Below are 14,854 nucleotides of genomic sequence, written 5' to 3' on the forward strand. Positions count from 1 at the left end.
CTGTATGGTAATCCTCCCCGTGACCCCGGAGCATAAAATCACGTGACAAGTTCTCCGTGGTTCGGTCTCAGTGTGAATCCACATTAGATGGGTATATCCGGGGATGTCAGCGCAGGTGCAGCGAGATCACCGGAGTGTTACCTGCGCTCGTGTACCGGCACCCTCAGGGCTCGTTCACACAAGCGTATTTGTACAGCACAATACCCAGTTATACGCAGTGAATAGAACCGATTGCTTTCAGTGGGTTCGTTCGCATGAAAAATACACGGTATGACCTACCGCATCTGAAATCGCTGGGTATGGTTAAATGCGTGTGACATACGGAGAAGACCTACGTTATTCGCTGCGCATATGCACACAACATGAATGTGAAAGGGTTAATGGGGCGTCACGCTAAAACAGGCTGTCCAAAATCTACAGGAGAGGGGAAACCGTGCTGCTTTATGGGGTACCGAAGACATAGATGCCCACCTAGGATTGCCGCCTGCATCAGCCGAGGTAAACAAGGGTCGCGCCGCGTCTAACGCGTTCCTATCTCTGGTAGGCCACTCCCACACATCCGCTTTTTACTGCAGCCTTTTCAGCGCTGCGGTAATCGCAGTACAACGCTCCTATTGCGCTTTTTAATGCCGCGATTTTCGAGTGCTGTCTTATTTTACCGCAGTTAACGCCCCTCATGGGGTCTGTTAAAAACCGCAGTCGAAGGCAGAAACCCGTGTCCAAAAACAGCGGTAAAATCACGGCAAAACGCTGTGATCAAAATGGCAGTGTTTTGCTGAGGCGGTGCGTGAGAGGCCTTATTCCAGTGGCCCCAGTAATAAGAGCGCCCCCTTTAGTGGCCCCAGTAATAATAGTGCCCCCTCTTGGTGTCCTCTCCTCCAGCACACCCTGTCATCCAGTGCTGTAACATCATGGTTACAGCCCCCCAGCGCCTGCGCTGTGTACAGTAAGTGCAGTAACGTAGATGCAGGGAGGAGTGAGGACCTGCAGTAAGCGGCAGCGGCGTCCCACCCGAACCGGCTCTTTATGGGGAGTTACAGCACCTGATGACCGGACTGCTGCCCAGCAGGAGGCGCTCAACCAGCTAAGAGTAAAGAATAAAACCTCTATAACCCCGAAGCCGCAGGAATCACGCCGATCAGATAAGATATCCGGTTATTATCACTGAATGGGGAACGCTGTGCAAACAACGGCGGGATTTCTGGGTGTTTTTTTTCCCTCTCCCCAAAACTCCAATACAAGTCCTACAACCCATTATATGTCCCCCCCAGTAATATACAACCCATTATATGTCCCCCCCAGTAATATATACAACCCCTTATATGTCGTCCCCCCGGTAATATATACAACCCATTATATGTCGTCCCCCCGCTAATATATACAACCCATTATATGTCCCCCCGGTAATATATACAACCCATTATATGTCCCCCCCGGTAATATATACAACCCCTTATATGTCCCCCCCCCCGGTAATATATACAACCCCTTATATGTCCCCCCCCCCCCGGTAATATATACAACCCCTTATATGTCCCCCCCCCGGTAATATATACAACCCCTTATATGTCCCCCCCCCCCCCCGGTAATATATACAACCCCTTATATGTCCCCCCCCCCGGTAATATATACAACTCATTATATGTCCCCCCCTGTAATATATACAACCCATTATATGTTCCCCCGGTAATATATACAACCCATTATATGTCCCCCCCGGTAATATATACAACCCATTATATGTCCCCCCGGTAATATATACAACCCATTATATGTCCCCCCGGTAATATATACAACCCATTATATGTCCCCCCCGGTAATATATACAACCCATTATATGTCCCCCCGGTAATATATACAACCCATTATATGTCCCCCCGGTAATATATACAACCCATTATATGTCCCCCCGGTAATCTATACAACCCATTATATGTCCCCCCAGTAATATATACAACCCATTATATGTCCCCCCCAGTAATATATACAACCCATTATATGTCCCCCCCCCTCCGGTAATATATACAACCCATTATATGTCCCCCTGGTAATATATACAACCCATTATATGTCCCCTTGGTAATATATACAACCCATTATATGCCCCCCCCCCAGGTAATATATACAACCCATTATGTGTGTCCCGCCCCCCCCCCCCCATAATATATACAACCCTTTATATGTCCCCCCGGGTAATATATACAACCCATTATATGTGTCCTTCCCCCCCCCCCCCCCCGTAATATATACAACCCTTTATATGTCCCCCCGGGTAATATATACAACCCATTATATGTCCCCCTCCCCCCCGTAATATATACAACCCATTATATGTCCCCCCGGTAATATATACAACCCATTATATGTCCCCCCGGTAATATATACAACCCATTATATGTCCCCCCGGTAATATATACAACCCATTATATGTCCCCCCCGGTAATATATACAACCCATTATATGTCCCCCCGGTAATATATACAACCCATTATATGTCCCCCCGGTAATATATACAACCCATTATATGTCCCCCCCGGTAATATATACAACCCATTATATGTCCCCCCGGTAATATATACAACCCATTATATGTCCCCCCCCCCGGTAATATATACAACCCATTATATGTCCCCCTGGTAATATATACAGCTCCTATGTAATATATATATTTACTATATACAGCGCATTGTGGCTCTTGTAATATGCCAATTAATAGGTACAAACAGGCCGGCCTCTATGGGGCTAACGATTACCCGGCCACCGCCTCCCGCTGTCTACGAGCCGTTCACACTACCAGCAGCCGGCAGTGGGAGGGCTCTGCGCTCCCCGGAGTGTATGATGATTGGTGATTTCTAGATCACGTGATACGGCACCGCGCTCGCTCTGGTCGCTGAGTGATGACGCAGAGGTCACATGACACAACAACCCGGTGATGTCCTGAAACTTCTCCTGCGGTCTCTGCGCTGCTTCTTCCTCCCTCAGTCTTCTCTCTGTGTTTCTGCAGCGGCCGGTAAGTGTCCCCGGTGGAGGCCGGACACCATGTTGTTGGTGGGTTATAGTCTGTGTATAGAGCTGCTGGGGTCCCCAATAACCTCAGAGCACCCCGTTACCTCTTAGCGACCCCACAGTGTAATGCATGTGAGCCCAGATAGGTCTGCCCCAAAATTATCCATCGGCACCCCTAAAGTGACCAGATATTCCCAGGGTCAAAGCTGAGCAGAGGGGTGTGGTCAGGGGCGGGGCTTATCACAATGTAGGATTATACCTCCGTATCGGCGCTCGCCCTGCCCGAGGGCTCGCCGTATCGGCGCTCGCCCATCGCCGCCTCGGAGGGCCCCCCCGTGTCGGCGTGCGCCCATCGCGCTCGGCTTCCCTGAGGGCTCGGCTTCTCCGAGGGCTCGCCGTATCGGCGCTCGCCCATCGCCTCCTCGGAGGGCCCCCCCGTATCGGCGCTGGCCCCCTCCGAGGGCCCCCCCGTATCGGCGCTCTCCCCTCGCCCCCTCCGAGGGCCCGCCTGATCGGCGCTCTCCCCTCGCCCCCTCCGAGGGCTCGCCGTACCGGTGCTCCCCGGCTTTTGGTTCCCCGTTTTGGATGCAGGAATGCTGCAGAATAACACATTCCCTGCAATCTACAGAGTGACCCCGGTAGTAATGGTGACCCCTCTGAAACCCATATACTTACCTCCTCCTGGTCTTCAAAGCGCCGCCTGCTCCTCTGCTCAGCGGTGCTGCGCCCGGATGCCTCCTCCCTTCTCCTCTCTTCCTGTTGAACCATGGAGGAGAGGGCAGGGGCGGAGGATCCCGGGTGCGCACGCTGCCATTAATGTGTGTATCATGCAGCAGCGCTACTAAGTACTTACTATCCAGGAGCCGCGGCACCTCAGCTGGTAATCGCCTTCATAGTGACCCCACATCCTGAAAGGGGGGCAAAAGGCTGTCCTGCTTAAGGACTCTGGGGAAAGCAGGACTGTCCGCCTAAATCGGGACATCTGTCACTTTAGTACCCCATAGCAGGTCGTCATCGGCAGATTCCCACCCCCTCCCATCCCCCCTCATTACTGTTTGTCACTCACAGATCCCCCATAACAATGGGACACATTTATAACAGGTCTTACTGCAGTTTCTGGTGTGATGTCCGCACGGGCTGTACTTTACATCTCTTCTCCCGCAGCCCTCGTCTCGGGATGGCGCACATCTGTATGGAGCGCGGACGGATATCGGAGTTCATATTACATTCGTTGATGAGCAAAGACAAAACCGAGGTGACCGGGAAGATCCTGAACCTCACCCTGGAGATCATCTTCCTGCTGACCGGAGAGGTGAGACCTGCGGCAGCCACATCCAGAGCTGCACTCCTAGTTCTGCTGCTGCCCTTGCTTGTTCTGTGCATGCAAGAACTCGCATGTTACTGCTGCCCCCTGCTGGTTCACTGTTGGTATAAAACATGTTTATATACTCGGCTAGTTCAGAAATATCTCCCACAATGCAATGCACCCTCCAGACCGTTCTCTTTGATCTCACCCCAGATCTGTCTCCATACAGGACTTTATTCTCAGCAAGAAGCAGAAGGACCCGTCGACAGACGCCTGCCAGTTATGTGTATCCGAGGGATCGGCCGAAGATCAGAGTCCCTGCGAGGGTCAGAGTCCACGCCAGGAAGAGACCCCAGAACCTGGCAAGACCACCAGCAGCGACGCTCAGGAGGTGGGAGTGTTCTCCCCACAGTAGGTACCAACGCTAATGTGAAATGATAAGCTGATGGGGTTTCCTTGTGATTGTCTCAGGTTCCGGTGCGGTGCGAGGATGTCGCCGTCTTCTTCTCCTTGGAGGAGTGGGAATATATGGAAGGACATAAGGATCATTATGAGGAGCTGGTAACAGAGGGTCATCAGCCTCCGGGCCCTGCAGGTATGTAATCAGTGTAAAAGGGCACTTTAACCCCTTAGTGACCACCCATACGTGTTTTCACGTCCTGGGTGTCAGGGCTTTAATGTACAGGGTCGTGAAAACATGCCATCCCTGTAGTCTAAAGTCCCGGGGTCTGTGAGAGTGGTAGCCTGGAGCTGTCATCAGGAGCCGCGATGTGCGACAACACTCCTAGTCACACGATCGCCGTTATCCAATGTATAACGGCGATTGCATGAAAGGTTAAAAAAGAGAACGTTTCATCTCCCCTCATGGATCAGATTACCTCCAGCGATGGCCCCCCGACAGGATCTTGATCCACGGACCTTTCCCCAGCTTCTGCGCATGTGCCAGGGCAAAATGGCAGACAGAAGCTGGGGAGGGCCAAGGAAATCTAAAATTTCCCTGCTCCTGGCTACCAAAGGTAGCAGAGAGCCTGGAGATGTCAGGGGGCCGCGGTACGTGGTTCCTGGTCACATGATTGCCATTATTCAATGGATGACGACGATCACATAAAAGTTAAAAAAAAAAAGTTACGTTTTATTTCCCTTCACCGATGCAATCAGTAAGGGGGCATGAAACTTCTTACTGGAGGCCTCTGTGTTTGAACCCTGACACGCTCACCCTCCACGGCTCCTGCGCACGCGCCTGCCGGCAAAATGGTGGACGCATGCGCAGAAGCCGGGGAAGACCCAGGAAATATAAAATCTCCTTGCTCCTGGCTACCAGAGGTGTCCAGAGGCCTTGTTGAGCGGTCCCCTGTCATGTGATCACCATTATCCAATAGTGTAAAAAAAGGCAGCAATCTACCTTAGGTCGGTCTCGCACGACCGGATAGCAATTGCGGATTACGCATTTGTTGTATTCGCGCTAATACAGATGTCTATTGGACTAGTTAGAGCATCGTCATTTTTCCTTTCCCGGTTTTCAGTTATTTGCTCTATTTTTAAACCTTTAATACTTAAAGGTGAAGTTTCAGGTTCCTCTCTGTGACTACATTAAACTCTTTTCCGCTTTTTTTGCTACTATATTTTATAGTCCCTGAAGAGGATTTGAAGATGTGATCGCTAGGATACTACACTGCATTACTTATGTACTGCACTCTACTAAGCATACGCAGCAGCCTATCAGACTCTGTAAGAGGCAGGGCCTGATAGGCTGAGTTACATGGAGACACAGAGGCCTCTGTCAGGCTTCCTTCTCTCCTGGGAACCCATTGGTACATTACTGGGTGCACCTGTCATCTGCTTACATGCTGCAGTTGCTATCGATTTGTGGCATGTCGGGGGCTAAACTGCCAGGATCTGAGGTTTCTCTGATCCCAGTTGTTAGAGCAGGAGTCTGGCTGTCATTAGTCAGCCAAGCCACTGCCTTAAAAAGATGTATGTGCAGTCCATTACTGAGGTCAGCACCCTCCCGTGCCTGCACACCTCGGCTCCCCTGTACTAGCTGGACTACAGCGGCGTGCTGCGCTTATCCCTGAAGGATCATTATTCCCGCTGCGTCCGAGGTCAGATGACTGTCGGAGTCACAATCGCCAAGGTGCATGTGCCGTACGCCGCTGAGGTTTGCTATGGTGTCTGCGTCGGAGACTTCCAATCAAGAACTGGAGCGTGCGGATGCAGCGCTGAGGAAGGGCTCAGACTCTCCAACTAATTTAATACAGCATAGGAAAATAATAGATTGGGTGTCTGACTGCTGGAATCCCCCCCCCCTCCCCCCTGATCCTGAAAATGGGGACCCATGTCCCCCCATTTCACATAGTAGGAGCTCTTCTCACTATTTCCCGCTGGCTAACCATGCGTGGCTGCGGCTTCATTCATCTCAAGGGGTTTGAGGGATTGTCTAAACCTTCTCACATTAGATAAAGCGGACTCCTAAATTCTTATTTTTGCCCTTTCTCCCAGGCTGTGACGGGGTCAGCGCTGTAGAGACGACTGCAGATGACAGCGGAGAGCAGAAGAACCTCCCGGTGGATCCGCCTGCTGTGATTGCCAGTGCCTCCATCACAGGTCGGTGAAGTTATGGTAGTTTCATTCGGCTTTTTGCCCCCCTTCTGCTGTATACAAGAGATCGCAGTCACACAAAGCCGTATACAACTGGTGCTGGGAGGATCCACTGAGGCTTCGAGATGGGTTTGCTGCCATTTTCCAACCCCTTTCCCACCCACACCCCAAAACATGCCGCTAAAGGGTATACCGCAGACTTTTGCAACCAATCTGATATTGCTCTAATCCATCACAAATAAACAGATTTTGAAAATGATCTTGATTAACCCCTTCACACCCAGGGTGCACAGTTGCGGGTTTGTATAGAGCAGGATTGGGAGTTGATACTGCTTCATACACGGTGGGTGTCGGCTGTCTTTGACCGCATGCACGCCCGCAAGAGCTGTGCAAGAATGATGATCGTGGCTGTTAATACTCTTAAATGCCCCGTAATTTTGGATTGTGGCATTTAAGTGCCCTCATCAGTGTTTAAACTCCTGATCAGACAGTGTTGCCTGAAGTCAAGTGCAGGGGACCTACAGAGAAGACGTGCGGCGGGCGGACAGCGTCTCTTAGGTGATGTATTTGGTTTTTTTTCTGTGCAGCTAGGGCTTATTTTAAGGGCAAAAGTAGGATTTGGGGCAACATGGGCTACAAAACATCACTTGTGTGGAAGAAAGCATTGGAAAGCATCGGCTTCACATACATGAAAATCGCACTATTTTGTTGCCCGTGTGAAAGCAGCCTAAAACAGGCAGAGTGGGGGGGGGGGGGGGGGGGGGAAGTGGGGGGTTTTTCCACAATTTTTTTTTTCTTCCTTTACCATTTTTTTCACAATTTGCGATGCTATGATTGCACTTCTAAAACAATGTAGTTCGTCTGTACTGGAATACATTATCGCTGATCGTCCTAATCACAGGCATCACCGTCTAGTGTCTGGAGCGCCCTTCTTCTGGGAACCCTTTAGATACAGCAATCAACAATGATTGCGACATGTAAGGAGTTAATGGCGGGTATCGCTGTTCTCGCTAATCCCTGCTGTTGCAGCGGGAGGGAGCTGTCGGTCACACCCGGCTCCCGCTGCGGATGGCATGAGCTCAACTTCTAAGCCGCGCCACCCATGGGATGTAAATGTATGTCCAACTGCGGGAACTACTAACTAGCCAGGATGTACTTTTATATCCTGGGGGCAGGAAGGGGTTACTCTCCCCAGTCTGAGAATATAAATCCTCTTCTGCCACATAGAGCCTGTGTATATATGTGTCTGCTGTCAGTGATGGCGACCTGCTTATCTCGTCTCCAACAGAATGAATATTATAAATCCCCCTCCAATCTTCTGATAGCCTTCAGTCTGCACAGCACGGCTGTAAAGTGAGATGTACAACATATAAAGTGCATGCCCTGTGTGTGTCCTCTAGTGGCGATTGTGAAAACTGCAACATTTCAGTATTTTTTTTAAATGTATACTCCCACAAATGGAGTTGTTTGGATTCCTTAGAGCCGCTGCAATCAGATGCACGACATTCACTGCGAGCCATTTTGAGAATGTTATCTGCCGTACATTGTGTTTTCATGGATGTCTGGATCTGGAGGCGGCCATATTGTGGGAGGAGCTAGTATCTATGAGCCGGTATCATAGCCTGTCCTTATTACTACACTGAGTGCTGCTAATGGTTATTGAGGTGATATCTGTAGGATCTGACAGACATGTTTGTCTATTCTCCACAGGTGAAAACCTTCCTACAAGCCCCGTCGTCACTCAGAGATGCATGGAGGAAGATAAAGGGATGATGACGCAGGAACCCCAGGTACAAGGCCCTCCCTCCGCTCGCGCTAATGTGAAATCCGCTGGCCAATCGCTGCTTGCATTTGTAACATACCATCACTAGAATGCCAGAATGGCGCATGTGCAGCGAATTTGCCACCGCTCCTTAAGCATGTCCGATTCTTTACATCAGAGAGGTCTTTCTAGACCAGTTGCCATTATAACAAATTCCCAGCAGTTCCTCCCTTTAAAGAAGTTGTCAGAGATAAGTGTTTTCTAAAAACAGCCGCCCCCCTCCCCCCTCCTGTGGCCACAACGTAACAAATATATCATACTCTACTCTTCTCGCTTCCCACCGGCGGCTCCGGGTCTCCCTGATGACGTTTTGTTTTTAGGTTTCAGTCAGCCTGTGCTGTCCTGGATACAGACTGCTGCAGCCAATGACAGAGCACCGCGATCATCACTGTTCTCTGTCATTGGTTGCAACAGCAGGTAAACAAGACGTCCTCAGGGAGCCGCTGCGGACCTGCAGGAAGGGGGACGAGTATAACTTTATGTTGTGACCACAGGGAGAGCTGGTTTTAGACAACACTGGTACCGTGTTTCCCCACAAAATAAGACCATGTCTTATAGTAATGTTTTGTTGCAAAAGAGGCACAGGGTCTTATTTTCAGGGGATGTTTTATACTCACCTAGCAGGCGCTGTTCGAATCCCCCTCCACTGGCCTCCGGCAGGCTTCAGTGTAGTCCTCAATGCCGTCGAAGCATCTCTTGCTGGTGACGGGGCTTGAATACACTGCCTCCAGGAAACGATTGCTCTGATTGGTTCATCGAGCGCCGGCTTTGATTGGCTGAGGCGCCGCTCCTGAACCAATCACAGCCATTTAATGATGTCATAACATGAATGTCCCCGTTCTATAACACAAGTGGAGGTCAGCAGAGACGGCTCGTGGCACTACACTTCTTTGCTAATTGGGGTCCTTTTACAGGAGCCGATAAATCGTTCAGCATCCAGTGGGAATAATTATTATTCAGTGTAAACGCTGCACCGACTGAAGGAATCTCACTGCTCATTCGCCGTTCAGTTTCTGCATGACTGATCAGCTCGTGTAAACGAGCCATTATCACTGCTGAAGGACGGCCTGTTTACTGTAAATGGAGGCGGGCAGCTACAACGATCCGCACCCGCTCCTCCTCCGTTCACTCAGCAATAATCTACTCATTCCTGTGTAGATTATTGCTGGGACGACCCGTCTGTCATCTGCGCGCCGCAGATCATCCTGTGTAAAGCGGCCCTTTAAACTTCTTGGCAGCTGGTAAAGTCTAGGAGGCGGGGCTACATAGACATGTGAGACCGCTTAGGTTCTTCTATTGGCAAGCATTCTTACTTGGGCTGGTGCGCTTCTACCTTTTAGTCTTTTGTGGCTTAATCTTACCACCAGGCGCACCAACTTATGTTTTTCAATATCTCCACTGATTTAATTGGACATCAGTGATCCTGCAGCAGCTGCCCAAATAGATGGAGGGGGAAGCAAAAATGTCAAGTACTTCCTCCATTAATCTAGGCTCCTGCAGCAGGAGCCCCTCCCCCGCCCCCCCAACAAATGTTAACCCCTGCGCCAATTTACCGCTAACTGATATTGCTCTGCACCCCTCTATACATTTAATAAGCGGTCTCGTTCTTATGTGACAGGTTCCTCCAGGAGAAGAGCTGTTACTGCCCCGGTGTAAAGAGGAGGACGTCCCGGTGGAGATCGGCTCAGGTGAGACAAAGTCATCACAAGGTTATTGTGTATGGAAATAATGCTGCAGCATGTCCCGCTGCGCTCGCACCGCGCTTTCCGTAACTCCCATTCAGATCCCAGTGACTGAACCGCCATCCTTATCTCTAGTTCAGTCCTGCACTCTGGCCCTGGCACCTCTTGACCATCTTTTTTTGCAGTTTGCGTTGTATTATAATTAGGACCCCCGGTGTGCTCGGTCCCGCTCTTGATTGGCATGCTTACTGATTTCCCTTCGCTGTAATCCCACACAGGCGCCATAGCAAACGCTGTGCTCCTCCGGACGCAGCAGGAGTAACGATCATGAAGGCGCGTGCGCAGCACACTAGTAAAGTCTCGGCAACTGAGGGAGAGCTAAGGGGCACGGACGGCGTTTACTACAACATCTTCGTTGGTTTACAGCGAAGGGAAATCCGTATGCACGCCGCGCGGCGCTGAGGGATAAATCTGACTCTTCAGCTCATTAGAGTACTTCACAGGAAAGTTTCAAAAGCAGATTGTAAAGGTGCCGTGGAGTGCAGAACCAAATGACCATGAGGAAATCTCATCCGCAGCGCTGGTAACGCTTCATCAGTGATTACATTGTAACAAGCTGATGACGGCTTCCCTTTTAACCATTAACTTCTTACATCTGGCATCTGCTATAAATCCCCGCTCACTCATTATAGTTAGTGCTATTCCATTTGCCCCTGTTATGGGGAACTCGTCAAGGCTGCCCTCTATCCCCTGCCTTATTGGTTATAGCCATAGACACCCTGACTATATGACCGCGCTCCACCCCTGCAGTTATAGGCATTTCTTGAGTGGGAATTGGTATCGTAGCTTGGACCTCCTGTGCAGCAAATGGTCGACCGTCCACAATAAACTACTCATTTGCATGTAGAGCTCATAGGGCCCGGGGTTCCTAATCTGAGCCCTACCTGCAGCAGGGCCCAATTTACAGAGGGAGACCCTTTATTATTAGAAGAGCCACTTTGGGGGGGATCTGATCTATATAACAATATAAAATACTTTGTGTCCATTTCCCTCAGGTGACCATCGGTCTTTGAGCCCTGTGAGTTCCCAGGACTGTATAGAGTCAGATAACAGGATGGTCCCACAGGAATATCCGGTAAGAGAACCTTCTCCCATGTTTTCACCCTTCTATTGCAGTTCAGCCCTGCCCATGCTGTAATACTGCTGCCAGCCTGCGTACGGGTGCGGCACTGTTTTATGAAGTAGTTAGACATGTTTTTCTATAACTATGGTCATTGTATTACAGGCTGAACCTGTAGACAACATGCTGCCCAGCAGGTGTAGGAAGCGCCCTCCTCATTCCAAGCTCGGCACAGGTGAGTAATGAAACCTTGTTCTCAGGATGATATACCTGCATTGTGCAGGCAGGCTAACTAGAAGGAACTGGCCGCCTCTTTGTGTTTTACCCGGTTTACAGTGTTAGGCCTCATATCCACAAGCATAATTTAATTACGGACGATCCACAGTTCAATATGCCCCATAGACAACCATTGGGCATCTGCAGGTAATTAAATACCTGCAGATGTCATGTTTAACAGTGTGCAGATCGCACTTGCGGGAAACAAAAAGCAGCATCCTCCATTTTCTGCAGATTCCCGCATGAACGGCTTCCATGGGAGTCAAGGGAAGCCGTCCGATCTGCGGCACAGCTGACACTGCAGACATGCCGCAAATCTGAGCGAAAGCGGAACATTCGAAGATTTAAAAAAATGCACTGTGCGGCACGCAGTCTGGCACGCCAAATGCATCCCCCATGCAGAAGAAAGAAGATACAGTCAAGACGGAGAAGACCCACATGGCACCCGGACAGGTAAGAAAATGTCCATAAAATGTCCATGGCTGCAGGCACGGGTGGAATTCGCTAAGGGATTTCATATTTGGAATCTGTGCGTGCCCGTGGACATGAGGCCTTGAGCAACTCAGTGTGGGTAGGACTGTACTTTGGGTGAGAGCTCTGCCTAGTTGGAGCTGTACAGTGCCTGATAGCTCCATGTGGGCGGGGCTGGGCTGGGCTGCCGACTCTGCGTGGGCGGGGCTGTGACTGGGAGCTTTGCTTTTAGACTACGTCCGGTTATGCTAGTGTCCTCTGGGAGAGCACTGCGAAAAGCCATCAGTTGACTCTCTATAAACCCTCAGCATCCACATCATGTAGGGAGAAAATAGAAATGGTGGCCATTGCCAACGTGCATGCATTTAGTGTGAGACTGTGGTCACCTACTCACCTCCTATGAATCTATTACAGGTCCACCAAACAGCTGGAAAGTCCAACATGACTCCTCCCACATGTTAATTCCTGTCCGGCCTAAAAACAGAGAGAACCCAAGTAACCTGGAAGGCGGTATTTCCAGTGACATTACCCCCGTAGCGGTGATGGCAAAACCCCAGACTGTCGTGCGTGGTGGGCACCCCGTGAAGTGCAGAACAGACCAACCACACCTGTTTTGGCAAAACCCCCGAGTCAATGCCTCCTCCAGTAATCGAAAGAAGTACAGAGGCGGGGAAGTAAACTTGCCACCGATCCTGGAAAGCCCGCTAGTGCATAAATGCCTACTTTGTGGGCGGAGCTTCCGAAATGAGATCGACCTTTTCTCTCATCAGAGGACGCACAAAAAAATGTTCCACTGTGCGTTGTGTCAGAAGAGCTTCATGGACAAGTCCTCCCTGGTGGTCCACGAGTGGACTTTCCACCTTCATGAACCTAAAACTGGAGAATCCCAACCGAAACCTACCACAAACGAAGAAAGGCCGTTCTCGTGCATAGAATGCGGGAAGTCTTTCATGAAGAAGTCGAGCCTTGTCAAGCATCAGAGAATCCACACGGGAGCCTTCGCCTGTCCAGAATGCGGGAAGTGTCTCTCAGACAAGACGGGTCTCATCATACATCGGAGAACTCACACTGGAGAGAAGCCTTATGCTTGTTCTGAGTGCGGCAGACGCTTCACCCAGCGGTGCCACCTCATCACCCATCAGAGCGTCCACACCAGTAAGGAATTGTTTCCTTGCCCCGATTGTGGGAAGTGCTTTTCTGTCAGGTCTGTCCTGGAAGTTCATCGGGCGTTTCACAATCAGCACAAGGCCTTCAGCTGCTCGGACTGTGGGAAGTGCTTCCTGCAGAGGTCCGCTCTTATGGCCCATAGCAAGCTTCACGTAAAGGAATCTAACTACGTGTCCTGATCCCGGTGGGGGTTACGTTCCTGGAGCGCTCGTGGCTCAAAATTCCAGAGGCGAAGAGTTGGCTTGCCCAATTTGAGCTGCTCATATCTTAGATCTTAAGTTGTGACTACTGGGTAAATCTATCAGATGTGATGCACTGGGCATTTGACCAATCATTTATTGCAACCCATGTAGGGTTTTGGAGGTACAGACAAAGCTGTACAGGGGACGTCCTCAGACCCTCTCACTTTTTTGTACATTTTGTTATGCTGTGGCCTTCTGCAGATTTAAAAAATATATACATATAGCTTTCCTGTCATTCTGTATTTTGTAGTTCAGGCTCCATCACAAGATCTCATCGGCTTTCTCCAAACCTTACACCAAGTGTTGTGGGGGAGGTTGACCTGTATATTCACTGCAGGGATGGTATTGGGTAAGTAATCAGTGGCGCCTGCTTTCCTTCAGATGGATTGTTTCGAATTGAGGGCAAAAAGTTCCATCAGAGCAGAGAATCTTGTTTCTTGTAGTCTGAGAGCCTTTAGGGTCTTTTGGGTAACTCTAGGGGGCTTTCATGTGTCTTACTGAGGAGGCTTCTTTCTGGCCCCTCTACCATGAAGCCCAAATTGGTGGAGGCTGCAGTGATGGTCGACCTTCTGGAAGTTTCTCCCATCTGCACACAGGATCTTTGGAGCTCAGCCAGAGTGACCGTTGGGTTCCTGGTCTCCTCTCTTACCGAGGTCCTTCTCCCCCTTAGTCTGGGGGTCAGCGGCTCTAGGAAGAGTCCTGGTGGTTCTACCATGTAAGTATTATGGTGGCTGCTGAGCTCTTGGTCACCTCTCTTACTGAGACCCTTCTCCCCCTTAGTCTGGTGGGTCGGTGGCTCTAGGAAGAGTCCTGGTGGTTCTACCATGTAAGTATTATGGTGGCTGCTGGGCTCTTGGGAACTTTCAGGCAGCAGAAATGTTTTGTGGCTTCCCCAGATCTGAGCCTCCACACAATCCTGCCTCCGGGCTCTACAGGTAGTTCTGTCCTCCTCATGGATTGGTTTTGGCTCTGATATGCATTGTGAGCGGTGAGACCTTATATAGACAGGATGGGTGGGTGGGTGGGGGGGTCTTATGTCCAACCAGATGAATGTAACACAGGTGACTCCAATCATGAAACCTCTCAAAGATGGAGAATGAGGCGCCCCAGAGATACATGTCATGTGACCGACCAAAGGGTGCGAATACTTATGGCAACGCAAAA

The 14,854-nt window shown here is 50.3% G+C and overlaps 1 protein-coding gene across 1 annotated transcript; it reads left to right on the forward strand.

Annotated features, from left to right (window-relative positions):
• Positions 1-2,910: 2,910 nt before the first annotated feature.
• On the forward strand, positions 2,911-14,125 carry LOC136589962 (oocyte zinc finger protein XlCOF7.1-like). The gene is made up of 10 exons (XM_066588339.1): positions 2,911-3,010; positions 4,171-4,318; positions 4,542-4,703; positions 4,784-4,907; positions 6,812-6,916; positions 8,621-8,700; positions 10,351-10,420; positions 11,470-11,549; positions 11,700-11,769; positions 12,696-14,125. Exons 2-10 carry the CDS (start codon positions 4,184-4,186, stop codon positions 13,625-13,627), a joined length of 1,758 nt encoding a protein of 585 aa, XP_066444436.1. The 5' UTR covers positions 2,911-3,010; positions 4,171-4,183; the 3' UTR covers positions 13,628-14,125.
• Positions 14,126-14,854: the final 729 nt, after the last annotated feature.

Source organism: Eleutherodactylus coqui, chromosome 1, assembly GCF_035609145.1.
Source record: "Eleutherodactylus coqui strain aEleCoq1 chromosome 1, aEleCoq1.hap1, whole genome shotgun sequence".
Taxonomy (NCBI): domain Eukaryota; kingdom Metazoa; phylum Chordata; class Amphibia; order Anura; family Eleutherodactylidae; genus Eleutherodactylus; species Eleutherodactylus coqui.

What these genes read in the sequence shown, in the direction of transcription:
- LOC136589962 (XM_066588339.1), top strand. Translation starts at nt 4,184, where the DNA reads ATGGCGCACATCTGTATGGAGCGCGGACGGATATCGGAGTTCATATTA. An exon ending in TCTTCCTGCTGACCGGAGAG is followed by an intron (nt 4,319 to 4,541) that starts GTGAGACCTGCG and finishes GTCTCCATACAG; the next exon opens with GACTTTATTCTCAGCAAGAA. An exon ending in TGATGACGCAGGAACCCCAG is followed by an intron (nt 8,701 to 10,350) that starts GTACAAGGCCCT and finishes CTTATGTGACAG; the next exon opens with GTTCCTCCAGGAGAAGAGCT.